Genomic DNA, 15,481 nt, shown 5'->3' on the forward strand with positions numbered 1-15,481 from the left:
TTGTTTATTGAGTTTATTGGTACATTTAGGGATACAGTACAGTTACATTCATTGTTGGGATCATGTACCTTTACATGGCAAGTCTTGATTCTCATTTTTTTCCCCTTACCTCTGCCCTCCCTTCACCCCCTCCTCCCTAATCAGTATCTTTTGTTATAGCCTTATCATGATTATATTCGTGAACAAGAAATATCAATTTCAGTAGATTGGTTGGGGTAATGACCAAGTTACATTAGATATAAAATGCAGGTGAGTTAAAGAAGAGGAGCCCATAAAGGTAGGGCACTTTTCCCAGAAATCTGTCCATAGAAAAAGAGGGAAAAGACACCATGGAAAAGATTAAGTGCAAGCAAGGTTGCTATTGCATTGTCTTCTTGTTTCCTAATGTGGTAAGGAGTACACAACCCAAAAAATATTTAGAGGAAAATAATAGAGGCAAATATTTTATATCCAGGTCAGAGGCAGGTTTGCACAGGGTCTTAAGATAGAGGAGAGCCCACTCTAGGTAGGCAGAAGTGAAAGTTTTCAGAATAAAAATGGAGTCATTTTGTCAAGCCCTAACAAAGTAAATAATTAAAGCCAGGAGATTATGAAGGAGTGGATCTCATGCATATGTGTCTGAGGACAAGAACAAAAGATCCCACCAGGACTACAATTTTACACAGAGGTAACTGCAAGTAAATTGGCACAAAAAATAGCTTCGTATGTCCAGCAACTAAATGTGTAAATATAGATATCACTTTCTCAGGGTGTTATTTAGGGTGACATGAGGAAAAGTTGTTCCATGGTCACAGGGCACAGGGAAAAATGAAGGAGCTCGTGCAGCAAGGGTGTGGGCCTGGTGGCAGCAAAAGGACTTCTTCCCTGTGGGCAAAAGGGAAACAATCACCTCACAGAGAAGACACCAGGGAGAGAGGGAGAGACCTAAGCGGAAAAGAGCAGCCGGGGAAAGATCAGAGAAGGACAGGAAAGAGATGGTGAGAGAAGTCTGGCAGGTTGCTGGGCTTCCCTGAGGTCGGTGGAGATTGGGGCCTGGGCAATGGCATTGGTAACAGATTAAAACCTGTGCTAAGGGGCAAGAGCGACTTTTGCCTCACTTTCTCTCCCTCAGTTCCAGTGTCCCAGCCGGTCCTCACCCTCCACACCACTGAAGCCCAGACTATAGAAGGAGATGTCCTAACACTACACTGTGAAGCCCACAGAGGTTCTCTCCCTGTCCTGTACCGGTTTTATCATGAGGACATCTTCCTGAACAGCAGAAAAGTCCCTCCTGGAGTTGGAGCCTCCTTCAGCTTCTCTCTGACCGCAGAGCACTCTGGGAACTACTACTGCACAGCGGACAACGGCTTTGGCCCTCGGCGCAGTGAGACCATGAGTCTCTCTGTCATTGGTAAGACCCGGATTCTTTCTTCTACCCTTGACCAGCCAGACCCTTCTCTTACCAACCCCATCAGAAGTCTGCTCCTACCTTCCACATTCTGCCCCCATGAACACAACATTTTCATTGCTCCCGTTTTAGATACCTTGCTGTCTGTAGGCCACAGGATTCATGCAGCCATGACCCAACTCATTGTATAGCAGAATCCCCTGATTTTGCTAAACATGTTTATTTTTTGTTTATTCAGTCCCTAAGCCTATTTCTCCTGATACACAGAAGTGCCATTTATTTCCACATTAACCCTTGCAAATTAACCTAGCTACAATATAGTAAAACAGACAAATTCCGAGCAGGACAGTGAGTTCTCCCCAGAGTCCTCAGTGTTCCAATTCTCCCAGGAGGTCTGGGGAGGCCTGAATGTTAGAGGAGAGGAGGGAAATGCTCCTCAGAAACCCACTCCTCGGGTTTTGTGTCTTTCATGATTTGTTGCCTTCTATACTATTAAAACAAGTATAATTTTATTGCATGATATTTTTAAATGTTTATTGAAGAATGATTTAAGATGTCTGAATCGTGTGTATAATCCTGGTTATACCTGTGACCATTCAAAAGGTGTCACTTGAGGGGGAAAATTGCTTTTGTTTACACTCAGATCTTTGTTTCCTAGAGTGTGAAAGTGCAATTTTCTTTTCTGAGAAGAATGGTAAGATCGAAAAGTCTTTGAGTCTGGTGTGTCAGATTGTTTTATATCACAAGAAAATAGAGGCCTGGGTGTCCTGGCTGGGTGGAGATTTATCTTAAGACTATTTCGGAAGTAAGGAAAACAAGAAAGTCACATCAGCTAGATTCATGGAAAAAGAAATCAGACCCCTCTGAATGTAGTGTTTTTCTCAAAAGCAAGAGAGTCCCCTACCCTGGCGTCTACTCCCAGGGTGGCCTGGGCCAGGTCTCGAGGCAGCATCTGTAATCTAGCGGGGCTTTGAGGTGAGATGAAGAGCTAAGGAAGAAGAAAAGACCGATCTTTGCAGCTTCCTATATTTCAAGTGAGCAGAAATAAATCAAATCTCTTTTTTCCAATTTTTATTTTTTATTAGTTCATGTTTGCAGTACATAATGATTACCGTCCTTGTGGGGAGTTGTTGCATGCAGACAACAGATCTCAATTATTTTTTCATCCCCATTTGAAAAAGACCTATCTGCTTACTTCCTCTTATCTACCTGTTATTTTGCTCTTTGTTTATATTGTGAGTTTCTCACATAAGAGAAACTATGCATAATTAAAGTTTGTGTGTCTGATTTATCTCACTTAACATTACGGTTTCAATGTATGTCCACTTTCCTACAAATGACTCAAATTTTTCCTTCTCTATGGCAAAGTACTACTCCACTGTGTGTAAATAGCACATTTGCTTTATCCATTTATTTGCTGATGGACACACCGACCTTCTGAGATTGAGCTATTATGAATTATGTTGCTGTGAACCTAGGTGTGCATGTATCACTGTAATATAATGCCTTTCACTCTTTCAGGAAGATCCTAAAAGGGGAATGAGTGGGCAAATTAAATACTAAATTAGCAAACAGAGTTTCTGGAAGCTGAGAAACTTCACAGTGAGCCATGAAGATTTTCTGGCAAAATAATCTCCTTTATTTGAAGGAATGTGATCCAAACAGAGGACATAGAGAAACTTCATGGAAATTATGTCCTGATAAATAAACTTTTGAGCTTATCCACAGCCATGAGGTCACTGAAACACATGCTCACAAGCAGTATTCTCAGGCAAACTTGAATATGATTTTATTCACCAAGAAATGAGTCATAAGCCACACATGCCCATAATCCCAGCACTTTGGGAGACTGAGACAGGAGTATCACAAATTCATGCCTAACCTGGGCAATTTAGGGACTTAGCAAGAGCAAGAAAAGAACTGAAGATGTGTCTCAGTGTGAAGGCCCTGGGTTTAATCTTCAGTGCTGAAAAAAATGCTCCAATTAGGTGTCTTTGCATAAATGCATTTGAAATTATAAAGGGAACTTTCCTTATACTGATTTTCTGTCCTTTGGATATATAACTAGTGGTGAAATTGGTGGATCATGTAGTTCTATTTTTAATTTTTGGAAGAGTCTCCATACTGTTTTCTACAAAGCCTGTACTAGTTTACATTTCCACCAACAGCGCATGAGAATTTCCTTTTTTATTCATAATCTTCACTAGCATTTGTTATTTTTTCTCTTTGATAACAGCTAGTATAACTGCAATGAGATGCTACCTCACTGTTTTGATTTTTTTCCCTGATTTTTAGTAATGTTGAGCATTTTTCATATACTGATTAGTCATTTATATATCTTCTTTTGAAAAATGTCTGTTGAAGTCATTTACCTATTTTAATTTGATTATTTTATTGTATTCTGTTGAGTTATTTATGAATTCTATAGATTAAACCTTTCTCAGATGAACATTTTGCAAATATGTTCTCCCATTCTTTGGGTTTTATTTTCACTCTGTTAATTGTTTTCTTTGCTGTACAGAACTGTTTAGTTTAATATAATTATTTTATTTGGCCAAGACATAAAAAGAATAGATTAAAAAAGCAAAAAAAGACAAGCAAGACATTAGGTGGGGTGGGAGGATGAAGAGAGGATAATAGGTACAGGGGTGCAGGTGGATAGGAGGAATAATTTGTAGGGTTCTATAGCATCTTAGTGGGAAAACAATAATTGACAATTGATATTTCAAAACAGCTAGTACAAAGGATGCTGCATGTTCCAAACACAAATAAGTGATAAATGTTTGAGATGATGGATAAACAAATTATCCTGATCTGATCATTAAACATTACATACGTGTTCTGAAATATCACACTATACTTCATATTTATGCCCATTGCTATTGTGAGTTAAAAGTAAATATATATGTGTGTGTGTAAAGGAAGGCCACATAATGTTTTTAAAACTCTTTTTAAAATTAATTGTATTGTACATTTTAGGTATACAATATAATAACATTCATCATTGGAAATTTGTACCTTTACATAATCTATCTTCATTCTTATTTTTTTTCTCATTCCCCTGCCCTCCCATCAACCCCTTCACCCCTCCCTATCTACATAGACTTTGTTTCCATTTTTCCTTTTCTCATATTAATTCAATTCCTTTCTTTCTTTCCCCTATGCTTTACATCCTCTTCCCCTTTTCACCTTTTCTTCTAATTTCACCTTATATATTATACCTTTTAGTCCTGATTTATACTTTCAGTTTCTCACACAATAAAAACTATTCAGTATTTACTCATGTGTAATATTTATTTCACTTAAGAGTCTCACCTCAATGTGCATCCATTTAGCTATAAAAGGCTCTAATTTTTCATTCTTTATTGCTGAGTAGTACTCCATTTTATTAAAAATAAACACATTTTCTTTATCCGGTCTCCAGTTGATGGGAAATTGGGCTGCTTCCAAGTTTTAGCTATTACAAACTATGCTGCTATGAACATTGGTGCATATATATATATAACCATGATATGATTCTTTTAATTCTTTGGGGAAGATACACAGCAGGGGAATAGCTGGGTCAAATGGGACTTTTAATCCTAGCCTTTGAGGTTTCTCCATTCTGATTTCCACAGTGGTTGCATCAGTCTACACTCCTACCAGCACAGGAGCAGTGTTCCTTTTCCCCACATCCCCACCAGCATTTATTGCGGGTTGATTTCCTGATAGAAGGCATTCATTCCGGGGTGAGGTGGAATCTCAGTGTTGTATTCATTTTCATCTCTTGAATGACCAGTGATGTTAAACTGAACATTTTTTCATATGTTTATTTGCTATTTCTACTTCTTTAAGAAATATCTGTTCATTTCAGGTGCCCATTTTTGGACTGCCTCTTTAAATCTGGGAGGTTTGATTTTTGAAAATTCTTCACATACTCTAGATTGTAGCCCTTGTCTGAGGAACAGCTGGTGAAATTTTTTTCCCACATTGTGGGTTGTCTCTTGACACTGTTGGTTGTTTCTCTTGCTATGCAGAAGCTTTTTAATAAGAAGATATCCCACTTGTTGATTGTTTGTGCTAGTTCACAGGCAACTGAGGTTTTGTTCATAAAATATTTTCCTACACCAATATCTTCCAGAGTTCTGCCTAACCTCTCTTCCAGCCAGTTTAGTGTTTCTGTTTTAATATTTAGACATTTAAGCCATTTCAATTTTAGTTTAGTGCATGGTGAGAGATATAGGTTTAGTTTTAATCCTTGGCAAGTTGAAACTCAGTTTTTCCAGCATCATTTATTAAAGAGGCTATCTTATCTCTGGTGATGGTGTTTGGCTCCTTTGTCCAAGATGAAGTGAGTGATTGTATCTGGAATTGTTTATGAATCTTCTAATCTGTTCCATTGGTCCTCAGATCTGGTACCATTCTTTGCTGGGACAATTCTTTGCTGGTACCATGCTGTTTATATCACAGTAGCATTGTAGAATAGTTTGAAGTTGGGGGTTGTGCTGCCCTCTACTTTGCATTTATTGTCTAAAACTGCTTTTGCTATTCTAGGTCTCTTCTTGTTCCAAATGAAATTTTGGATTGCTTTCTCAAGGTTTGTGAAGTATGCTGCTGGAATTTCAGTTGGGATTGCACTGAATCTATAGAGCAGTTTTGGAAGTATGGCCATGTTCACTGTGTTGATTCTTCCTACCCAGGAGCAAGGGATGTCTTTCCATTTTCTGATATCATCTTTGATCTCTTTCTTTAGAGTCCCATAGTTTTCAGAATAGATGTCTTTGATTTCTTTCATTAGGTTGATTCCTAGGTATTTCAGTTTTTTTGGATGCTATTGTGAAAGGAATTGTTTGCCCCATTCTCTTGGTGAGTCTTTTGTTGTGTACAGGAAAGCTATTGATTTTTGTGTGTTGATTTTGTATCTATCTACTTTACTGAAGTTGGTTATTAAGTCTAGAAGACTTTTCATGGAGTTGTTGGGGTCTTGTAAATAGAGTATCATGTTGTTTGCAAATAATGACAATTTGACTTCTTCCTTTCCTATCTTTATTCCTTTTATTTCTTTCACTTGTCTAATTGCTGTGGCTGTTTCCAAAACTGTATTGAACAGGAGTGGTGATAGTGGATACCCTTGTCTTGTTCCTGATTTTAGTGTGAAAGATTTCACTTTTTGACCATTTAATATGATATTAGCTGCTGGTTTTTCATAGATGGCTTTTATCAGATTGAGGTAGAGACCATCTATTCCAATATTTTGTAGGTTTTATCATAAATGAATGTTGGATTTTGTTGAATGCTTTTTCTGCATTTATTGAGATGCTCATATGGCTTTTTTCCTTGGCTCTATTAAATAGTGTATTACATTTATTGATTTGCACATGTTGAACCATCCCTACATCCCTGAGATAAATTTCACTTGGTCAAGTTGTTTGATCTTGATGATCTTATGTGTTCTATTTGGCAGTATCTTATTAAGGATTTTTGCATCTATCTTCATTAGTGAGATTGGCCTCTGGTTCTCTTTTTCCGTTGGATCTTTCTCTGCTTTGGGGATCAAGATGATTATTACTTCCAGGAATGAATGTGGGAGTATTGCTTTCCTTTCAATTTCGTTGAAGAGTTTTAACAGGAGTGGTAGTAGTTCCTCTCTAAATGTCTTGTAGAATTCAGCTGTGTAGCCATCAGGGCCCAGGCTTTTCTTAGTGGAAAGTTTTTAATTATTTCAATTTTGTTTGATTGGTATTGGATTGTTTAGAATTTTTAGGTCATCTTCATTCAACTTTGGTAATTCATACATATCTAGGAATCTATCCATTTCTTCTGTGTTTTCTTTCTTATTTGTGTATAGGTTCCCAAATTAGGTATTGATTATACTATGGGTTTCTGCTGAGTCTGTTGTAATTTCACCCTTTTCATTCCTAATTCAGTGGTTTTGGGCCTTTTCTTTCCTTTTTGATAAAGTTGGCTAAGGATTTGTTGATTTTGTTTATCCTTTCGAAGAACCGACTCTTGGCTTCATTGATTTTTTTTGTATTGTTCTCTTAGTCTCCATTGCATTGATTTAGGCTCTGATTTTTACAAGTTCCTCACTTATATGAGCTCTGGGTTTGTCCTGTTCTATTTCTAGATGCTTCAGGTTCAGCATCAGGTTGTTTAATTGAGCTCATTCTGTTTTCCTAAGATGAGTATTCACTGCTATGAATTTCCCTCATAAGACTGCTGTCATTGTATCCCATAGATTCTGATATGCTGTATTGGATTTGTCATTTAATTATAGGAACTGTCAGATTTATTCTTTAATTTCATCTGTAATCCATTGGTTATTCAGAAGTGTGCTGTTCAATTTCCATGTGTTTATGAAATTCTTGTAGTTTCTTTTGCTACTGATCTTCAATTTCATCTAATGATGGTATAATAACTTCAGTTCTTTGAACTTTCTTAAACATGTTGTATGAGTGAGTATATGGTCTATTTTGAAGAGCCACCATGTGCAGCAATAGAGAATGTGCATTCTGATTTTGTGGGGTGGGGCACTCTATAAACATCTGTTAAGTTCATCTGTTCAACAGTTTGATTCTAGTATTTTGCTGTTTATTTTTTGTCTAGTTGCCCTATCTGTCTCAGTGGGGTGTTGAGGTCCCTTCCTACAAATGTATTAATGCTTATTTCATTTCCCATGCCTATTAGTATTTGTTTCATATAGTGGGGCTCAATAGTGTTGGGTGCATATATATTTATGATGTCATCTATTCCTTTTTGATTGTTCCCTTTACAAGGATGTAGTGTCCTTCTTTGTCTCTCTGAATCAGGGTTGGTTTAAAATCCACTTGATCTGCAAAGAGGATAGCTACTACTGCCTTTCTGGGGGGTTCCTGTTGCATGGAGTATTGTTTTCCACCCTTTAACTTTCAGTCTATGTGTTTCTTTTTGAATTAAGTGTGTTTCTTGTATGCAGCATATTGTTTGATCTTGCTTTTTGACCCATTTTGCCAGTCTATTTCTTTTGATTGGTGAATTGAGACCATAACATTGATAGTTATAATTGATATGTAATGACTTATCCTTTTCATGACTTTTTCTTTTGTTGGATTCTCCCCCTTTGCATTGAATTTCTTGTTGTGCCTGATGGATTCATTCTGCTGGGCTTCTTGGGGTTGTGATTCTCATTGTCTTTTTGTAGGATATTGTTTTAAAGTGCTGGTTTTGTATTAATGAAGTTCCTAAGGTGCTCTTTGTCATGAAATTATCTTATTTCTCCATCAATTTTGAAAGCTAGTGTTGCAGGGTATGTTAGTCTAGGTTGGAGGTTGTTTTCCTTTAGGGCTTGAAATATGCCACTCCAAGCTCTTGCCTTGAGAGTTTGTGTTGAGAAGTCTGCTGTGATTCTGATGGGCTTTCCTTTGTATGTGATTTGTTTCTTTTCTCTAACTGCTTTTAGAATTTTGTTCTTCTGTTGGGTTTATGGAATCTTTAACTATTATGTGGCTAGGTATAGATTTTTTAAATCATGGCCAGTTGGAGTCCTATATGCCTCACTTTATATGTATGTCAATTTCTTTTCCCCTACTTGGGGTGCTGTCTGCCATTACTTCTGTGAACAGTTTTTTCTGTCATCTCCTTTTTCTTCATTGACTCTGATCAGTTTTATGTTATTCTTTGCATTGTGTGCCAGCTGCTGGATTGATTTCTTCTGGTCCCTATTTTTAAGAAAATTTTCTCTTACAGTTCACTAATTGCAATCCTAGCTTCTACATCCGAAATTCTGTCTTCACATTGGCTCATTCCACTATGTAAACTTTCAGTGGAACTTTTAATCTAGAAACCTGTTTGCATGTGTTTTATGGATTCCATTTGTTTCCTATGTTGGGCTTACATCATATTCCTCAGCTCTTGTTTTTTATCTGTGTCTGTTCTAGATTTATTAATCATATCTTGGACTATGCACACAATCTCTGTTGTTATCTGAGAAATTATTTGTGACTTCATTTTTTCTAGATCCTCTTTTGTTGCCAGGTCAGGGAGTCCAAGTGGTTGAGTATCAGATTGTTCCATCTCATTCCCTTTTGGTGTTGCCTTAGGTGATCTGGAAGTCTGGTTTTGAGATTTGTTTACGTGTGTTCTCCTTTCAACAGATGCAGCCTACTGTGCCTTTGTTGAGGCAACTTTTTACTCACCCAGTGGTCTTCAACTCTCAGCATGCCACTGAGTGGCCTTTTCTCTGCTGCTCACAAGTGCACCAATTTCTGGGTTCAGAATGGTGGCCTTCTGGATCCCTGAGCAGACCTATTGTCTGATTGGGCTTCTGGCTGGGGCCTCTGCACACTTGGGATGGTATCTAGGTATGCCTCTGTCTATGGCCCCTGTGTGCCTGTTGTCTGGGAAGGCCCTTGGCTTGGAGCTGTGCACCCCAATCCCTGGTATCTGAGCAGGATTCTGGCCACGGTCCTCACACACTTACTGATGTTATTGTGTGGGCCTCTGGCTGATGATTGTGTGACTGTGCAGCTCTTTTCCAGGAAGGGTTTTGTTTTGGGCCTGTGTGCCCAGGTGGCTAGTGTCAGGGTGGAGCCCTAGCTAGATGTGCTGAAGCATCATCTCTCTGGTCCACTCTGCTGCTCATCAGATCTGTGTGCACTCACTGATGGTATCAGGGCAGCCCTCTTGCTGATGCTTGTGTTCCAGTGCAGCTCTTTTCTGGGTGGGCCTTTGGCTTTGTCCTGTGTGACCAAGTCACTGGGTCAGGGGAGGGTCATGGCTGGATCTGCCTGCAGCCTCACCACTATGGTCCACACTGCTGCTCACTGCCCTCTGGCCACAAAATGTTTTTATGGAGAAGAATTTCTAAAGCAACAGAAAAAATTAACCAAATTCTTTTGAATATCCCCAATATAATTTAAAAATATATAGATTTTAGAAAGCACAAAAAGGAATTAAAGTTCAAAAAAGAAATAATAAGATAAGAAGAGACTAAAAAATGATCCAACAAAGCTCAGGGGAAAAATAACAAAGATATTTTAGAAATAATATCTGAATTTGAAGCAGTAAGAATGGAATAAATACTTCTGAAAATTGTTAACTGAATGAAAATTCAGTTTAACAATACAGAATTTTAGGCAGAAAAATCACAGAAATAAAGACAAAAATTTATAATATGGAAATCAAACAATAACTAACCCAAATTGAGGGGAAAAAAGACAAAGTATAATTATTTTTTTTCCAAAAGTAAAGTTGACTATGCACATGAGAAGATATAACTTAATGAGGTTATTGAATTTCAAAGACAAAAAAGTGTGTTTCTGCTTGTGTGTGTGAAAGAGAAAGAACATATAAAAAAGAAGCAGAAATTTGAGAAAGAAAAATATCAAGTAAATCTTTGATTTTGCATAGCAGTCAGTGTCAAGAAGAGAGGTATGATATCCAGATCTACATTTTGTGGAGAAGAATGAAAACTTGAAATTGTATATCAAATCAAAAAATCATTATCAAAATTTTGAGGGCTCTGGAAACATAATACCCATTAACTCTTCTTGAAAAAAAAATTACTTCATGACACAATGCAGCCCAAGATGTGAATCAGTATAAAGGTCTCACATGAGGAAAATGATAGAAAAATGAATACTGACCCTTTATAGATTCATGATCCTCAACCCTCACTTCAGGTTAGGTCCACCTGGGGACTTTATAAAAGTACTAAGCTCTGTTTCAGATCAATTAAATTCAGAATGTCTCAGATGAGGATCTCAGAAACAATAGTCCTTAGCATATCTTTAAGTGAAAATATATGGTACTGGCAGGGTTGAAAACCACCTGTTTAGAAATAAAGGCTAATCAATTGTAAAAACTATAGCTACATAATAAAAAGTAGAAAGAGTTATATCAGTTACCCTGTTCCTCTACATTGTATACATTGCTGAAATATCCTATTGCACTTGATAAACACTGAAAATGCCAGAATAGATGAAAAATCAGCTGATCAGAAATAGCAGAGGAAGTCAAAGAACAATTGTTCTCTCATTATTATTATTTAGTAATGAGCAATATAAAAGAATTAATTTGATAATTTTAAAACTTAAATGATAAATGTCTGAGGTGATAGATATGCCAGTTGCCTTGATCTGTTCATTACACATTGCATACACTATGGAAATGTTGCATTGCACTCCATAGGTATGTGCAATTATTATGCGCTAATTGAAAATGGGAGTACATTCTGTGAAAATTTAAACATACTTTAAATTTTCCATTTTATTTTTTTTCATTGCTGAAGATCAAGCCCAATGCTTCATGTATGCTAGGAAACTGCTCTTATCACTGTCTTCTAGGCCTGCAAAATTTCCATGTTATAAATAATTCAGATGTAGCTGATCATTAATGAGTCACTGAAATTACACGGAAGACAAACTAGTAGCCTGTAGGACCAAATAGCATAGAATGGTTGAATTACACAAGTAGAACTGTAGGTATCAAGACAAGAGAATGAAAATAAACAATAAAAATAAATATAACTAACCAGGGAATGGAGAGACAAACTCCTATTTATCATTACTGCAAGTGTCAATTGGACCAACTATTTTGAAGAATAATTTGTCATTATATATAATTGTTTAAAATACTCATATAACCCATCCCAGAAATTCTAAGACTTCATCCTAAGAAATGCAAGCACAAGGTAGGCATGGTGGTACCCACCTGTATCCCAGAACTCTGGGAGGCTGAAGCAAAAGGATCACAAGTTCAAGACCCGCTTGAGCAACTTACACAACATAGCCAGACTCTGTTGCAAAATAATAAATGGGTGGGATATAGCTCAGTGTGAAGGCCCTGGGTTCAGTTCCCAGTAAAATGCTCCCTCTCTCTCTCTCTCACACACACACACACACACACACACACACACACACACACCCCATACAAGAAATGCATGCACAAGTGTACAATATCAAGGGATTATTTATGTAATATTATTCAAAATTTTAAAATCAACAACATAAACATCTATCAATCAAGAACTGCTTAAATGTATTATGGTAAATCCATGTCATGGAATATTTGTAGTTGGTTAAAAAATAGTTAACATTGATGCAGAATTATCAAGTTGTAAATTTCAAATAGTTGCACTTTATTGTGTCTAAATAATACATTGGTGAAGTAGGTTTTTAAACTAAATAAAGCATATCTTAAAGTAGTAGGATAGAAAGATGCCCATGATATGTTGCTAAGGGGAAAAGTATTTTGTAGACCAGAGAGTATAGGTGATCCAGTTCATTTTTTGTGTTTATTTATGTGTTGATATCAGTGAGTCTATTTATATGTAGAAAAGATATAGAAAGTATCAACAAATATTCAGAGAGGTAATAATCTCTGTAAAGTAAAAAAAAAGAAATAATAGAACTTTTCATTTTTACTCTATATAATTTTACAGTTTTTTTAAAATGAGGAAGTGTTTAATAAAAATAAAAAAAGCTCCAGTGACAACTAATTCATTTCCTCCCCTAGTTCCAGTGTCCCTCCCAATCCTCACTCTCAGGATGCCCAGAGACCAGGCTGTGGTGGGGGACATGATGGAGCTTCACTGTGAGGCCCAAAGAGGCTCTCCCCCAATCCTGTACCAGTTTTACCATGAGGATGAAATCCTGGGAAGCAGCCAAGCCACCTCTGGAGGAGGAGCATCCTTTAAACTTACTCTCACTGAAGAGCATTCTGGAAACTACCTCTGCGAGGCCAGCAATGTTCAGAAGGCCCAGCGCAGTAATACGAAGATACTCAGTGTCAAAGGTAAACTGACCCTTCCATCTAGCAGCACAAGGGACAGGCCATCTTCCTACCATACTCTGTAGGCAAGATTGAAATTCTTGTTTTCACAAAACCACTTTGCTATGTGACATCATGACAGGCCTGTTGTTGTTACACAGTATCCCCAGCAAGTTTTGGATTTTATATTTTCAGGAATTGTACACCCTCCCTTCACCAGTTGCATTTTTCCTTAATAGCAAAACTCTTCCACCACTGTGATAAAAATACCTCTAACATAGGATTAAGACTATTCCAAACACAAACTACATTCTGGTCAACACTGATCAGTAGAAAAGAAAATTATGAAGTTCAGTGTGTTCTGTTTCAGAGAGATCTAGTTATACTTTTCTGTTTGCCAATATGTAAACACGTTCGCTTACTGGTTCACAAATATCTCCTACCTTCTGCCCCTGTGGCAGAACAGGTTGTGTTCTCACCCAGAAGCCTTTGCTAGAAGAGGTTCCAACATCATTCTCCTTTTGTGTGTCCCTGTTCCATTCGGCACTATTACCAGGTCTCGCTTGTCTTGAGATGGCTGCCTAGTTATGCTTATTTTCAGTGAAGGCTTTAGCACTTTACTTACAGTCTTCCTCCCTAGTCTATATTTGACCATCATTTCATGACTCTAAAATCTATACCATGGCCTGTCTTCCTCTCAGTCAGCCACTCCGGTCTACATACACACTACTCCATCCCCAAAATGACAATTCTAAGCACTTATCACCTGACCACAACCTCCTATCCATCCGTTTGCTTCCTCATTCCACTGTTGTTCGCAGATATTAACAGGACCTCTAGTTCGTTAACATCTCCACTCACTACCTCATCCATCAGAAAATACCACCCTTGACTCCTATAACCAAATTGAGTTGTTGTCTCTGAATAATCTCTTCTCTTCTCCTTCTTAGGTATGCAGAAGATTCTGCTCCCTCTGTCAGTAACCATTTTCATCTGTTCTCTAGATTATATCCTTTCAATCCTTCTCAGAAGGCTCATAAAGCCAATTATTCCTTTGTCTTCCATGGATCTCGACATCTTTGTAGGATTCTTCCCCCTGACATTTAACATGCTACATTTCTCCTGTACCTATATATATTGATCTCCATTTGATTCTACTCAGCCCACTGCTTCATTATGGCTAAACTGCTGGAATAAATCAGCTACCCAGGTTGACTCCATTTCTGCATTATCTTCTAGTTCTAATCTACTAGGTTCTTTGAAAGTCCCCACCAAAATGCTTCTCACAAACATCACCACTGACCTCCATGCATGTAGGCCAAGTGGCCATTTTCCAATCCTCCTATTTAATTTCTCAGACATATGACATATTGTTTACCATTTTCTCTTCTTGAAATCTTCCCTTCTGTGGCTTCAGTGACTCCACTTTCTCCTGGCTTTCCTCTCTGGCCACTCCTTTCAGTCTTCTTTACAGCCTCTTTTAGTAATAGACAATATTTAAACATTGGCATCTTCCAGAGCTTTGACATGTATCCTCTTCTCTTAACCATATTATTTCTCCGGATGATCCTGGGCATATCACTTATAATGCTTTTATTATCTATAAATAGCGATTCCTACACTTTTATCTTTAAAGGGGACCTCCCATCTGGGTATCTGCAGGTGCCATATTTCCACTCACATTTATCAAAAGCTCATTAACCCAGTTATCTGTAAAAATCTGACATTCCTCTCAGACATATGCCTCTTGCAAGTTTTCTACCTCTGTGAAAGACATCTTCCTTCATCAAGATACACAAGGCAGAAATCCAGAAGTCTTTCTAGACATTTCTCTCCCTCACCCCTATAGCCAGCCATATTTATTCTACTTCATAGATGTTTCTTCAATCTTCTCTATCTCTCTCTACCACCACTATCCTAGTGAGATCCATCATTTCAGCCACTGCATGCCACTAAACTCTTCCATGCCACTTCTGTCTCACTGTATTCTATTTTGAACTCTGAGGTTCACATCGCTTGGTTTTCACATTGCTTGGTGAACAAGGATCAAAATGGCCTGCGAAGCCCTTTCCTAGTGTTTTAGCTTCCTATTTCATGGCACTCTTTGGACATTTCTCTTTGTGATACTCTGCTCTTGATCCAATAACTCAAATATGCCAGTATTCTTTTCAACTCAGGCTCTTTACACATGTTGTCTACCTGACTTATAAACTCATCATTTCTTTCTTTGTTGGAAATTTCGAATGTGACTTCATGAGGAAACTCCTTCTGAATAATCCATACTAGAACCAGTTCCAGTGTTAAGCAACCCAAAGCACCACGTTTGGTTTTTGTTTTGTATTAGCCATCAATGTTTTAACTCTATGT

At 37.6% G+C, this 15,481-nt stretch overlaps 1 protein-coding gene across 1 annotated transcript in view; it reads left to right on the forward strand.

The window, feature by feature from the left end:
* Fcrl5 (Fc receptor like 5) overlaps positions 1-15,481 on the forward strand; it is a 36,726-nt gene that overhangs the window by 11,105 nt on the left and 10,140 nt on the right. The window contains exons 9-10 of the mRNA XM_019210118.2: positions 1,112-1,390; positions 12,860-13,138. Coding sequence (XP_019065663.1) covers positions 1,112-1,390; positions 12,860-13,138 — 558 coding nt within the window. The remainder of the gene's footprint in view (positions 1-1,111; positions 1,391-12,859; positions 13,139-15,481) is intronic.

The sequence above is a fragment of the Fukomys damarensis genome, unplaced genomic scaffold (assembly GCF_012274545.1).
Source record: "Fukomys damarensis isolate Sample0158 unplaced genomic scaffold, DMR_v1.0_HiC HiC_scaffold_19, whole genome shotgun sequence".
Lineage (NCBI taxonomy): Eukaryota > Metazoa > Chordata > Mammalia > Rodentia > Bathyergidae > Fukomys > Fukomys damarensis.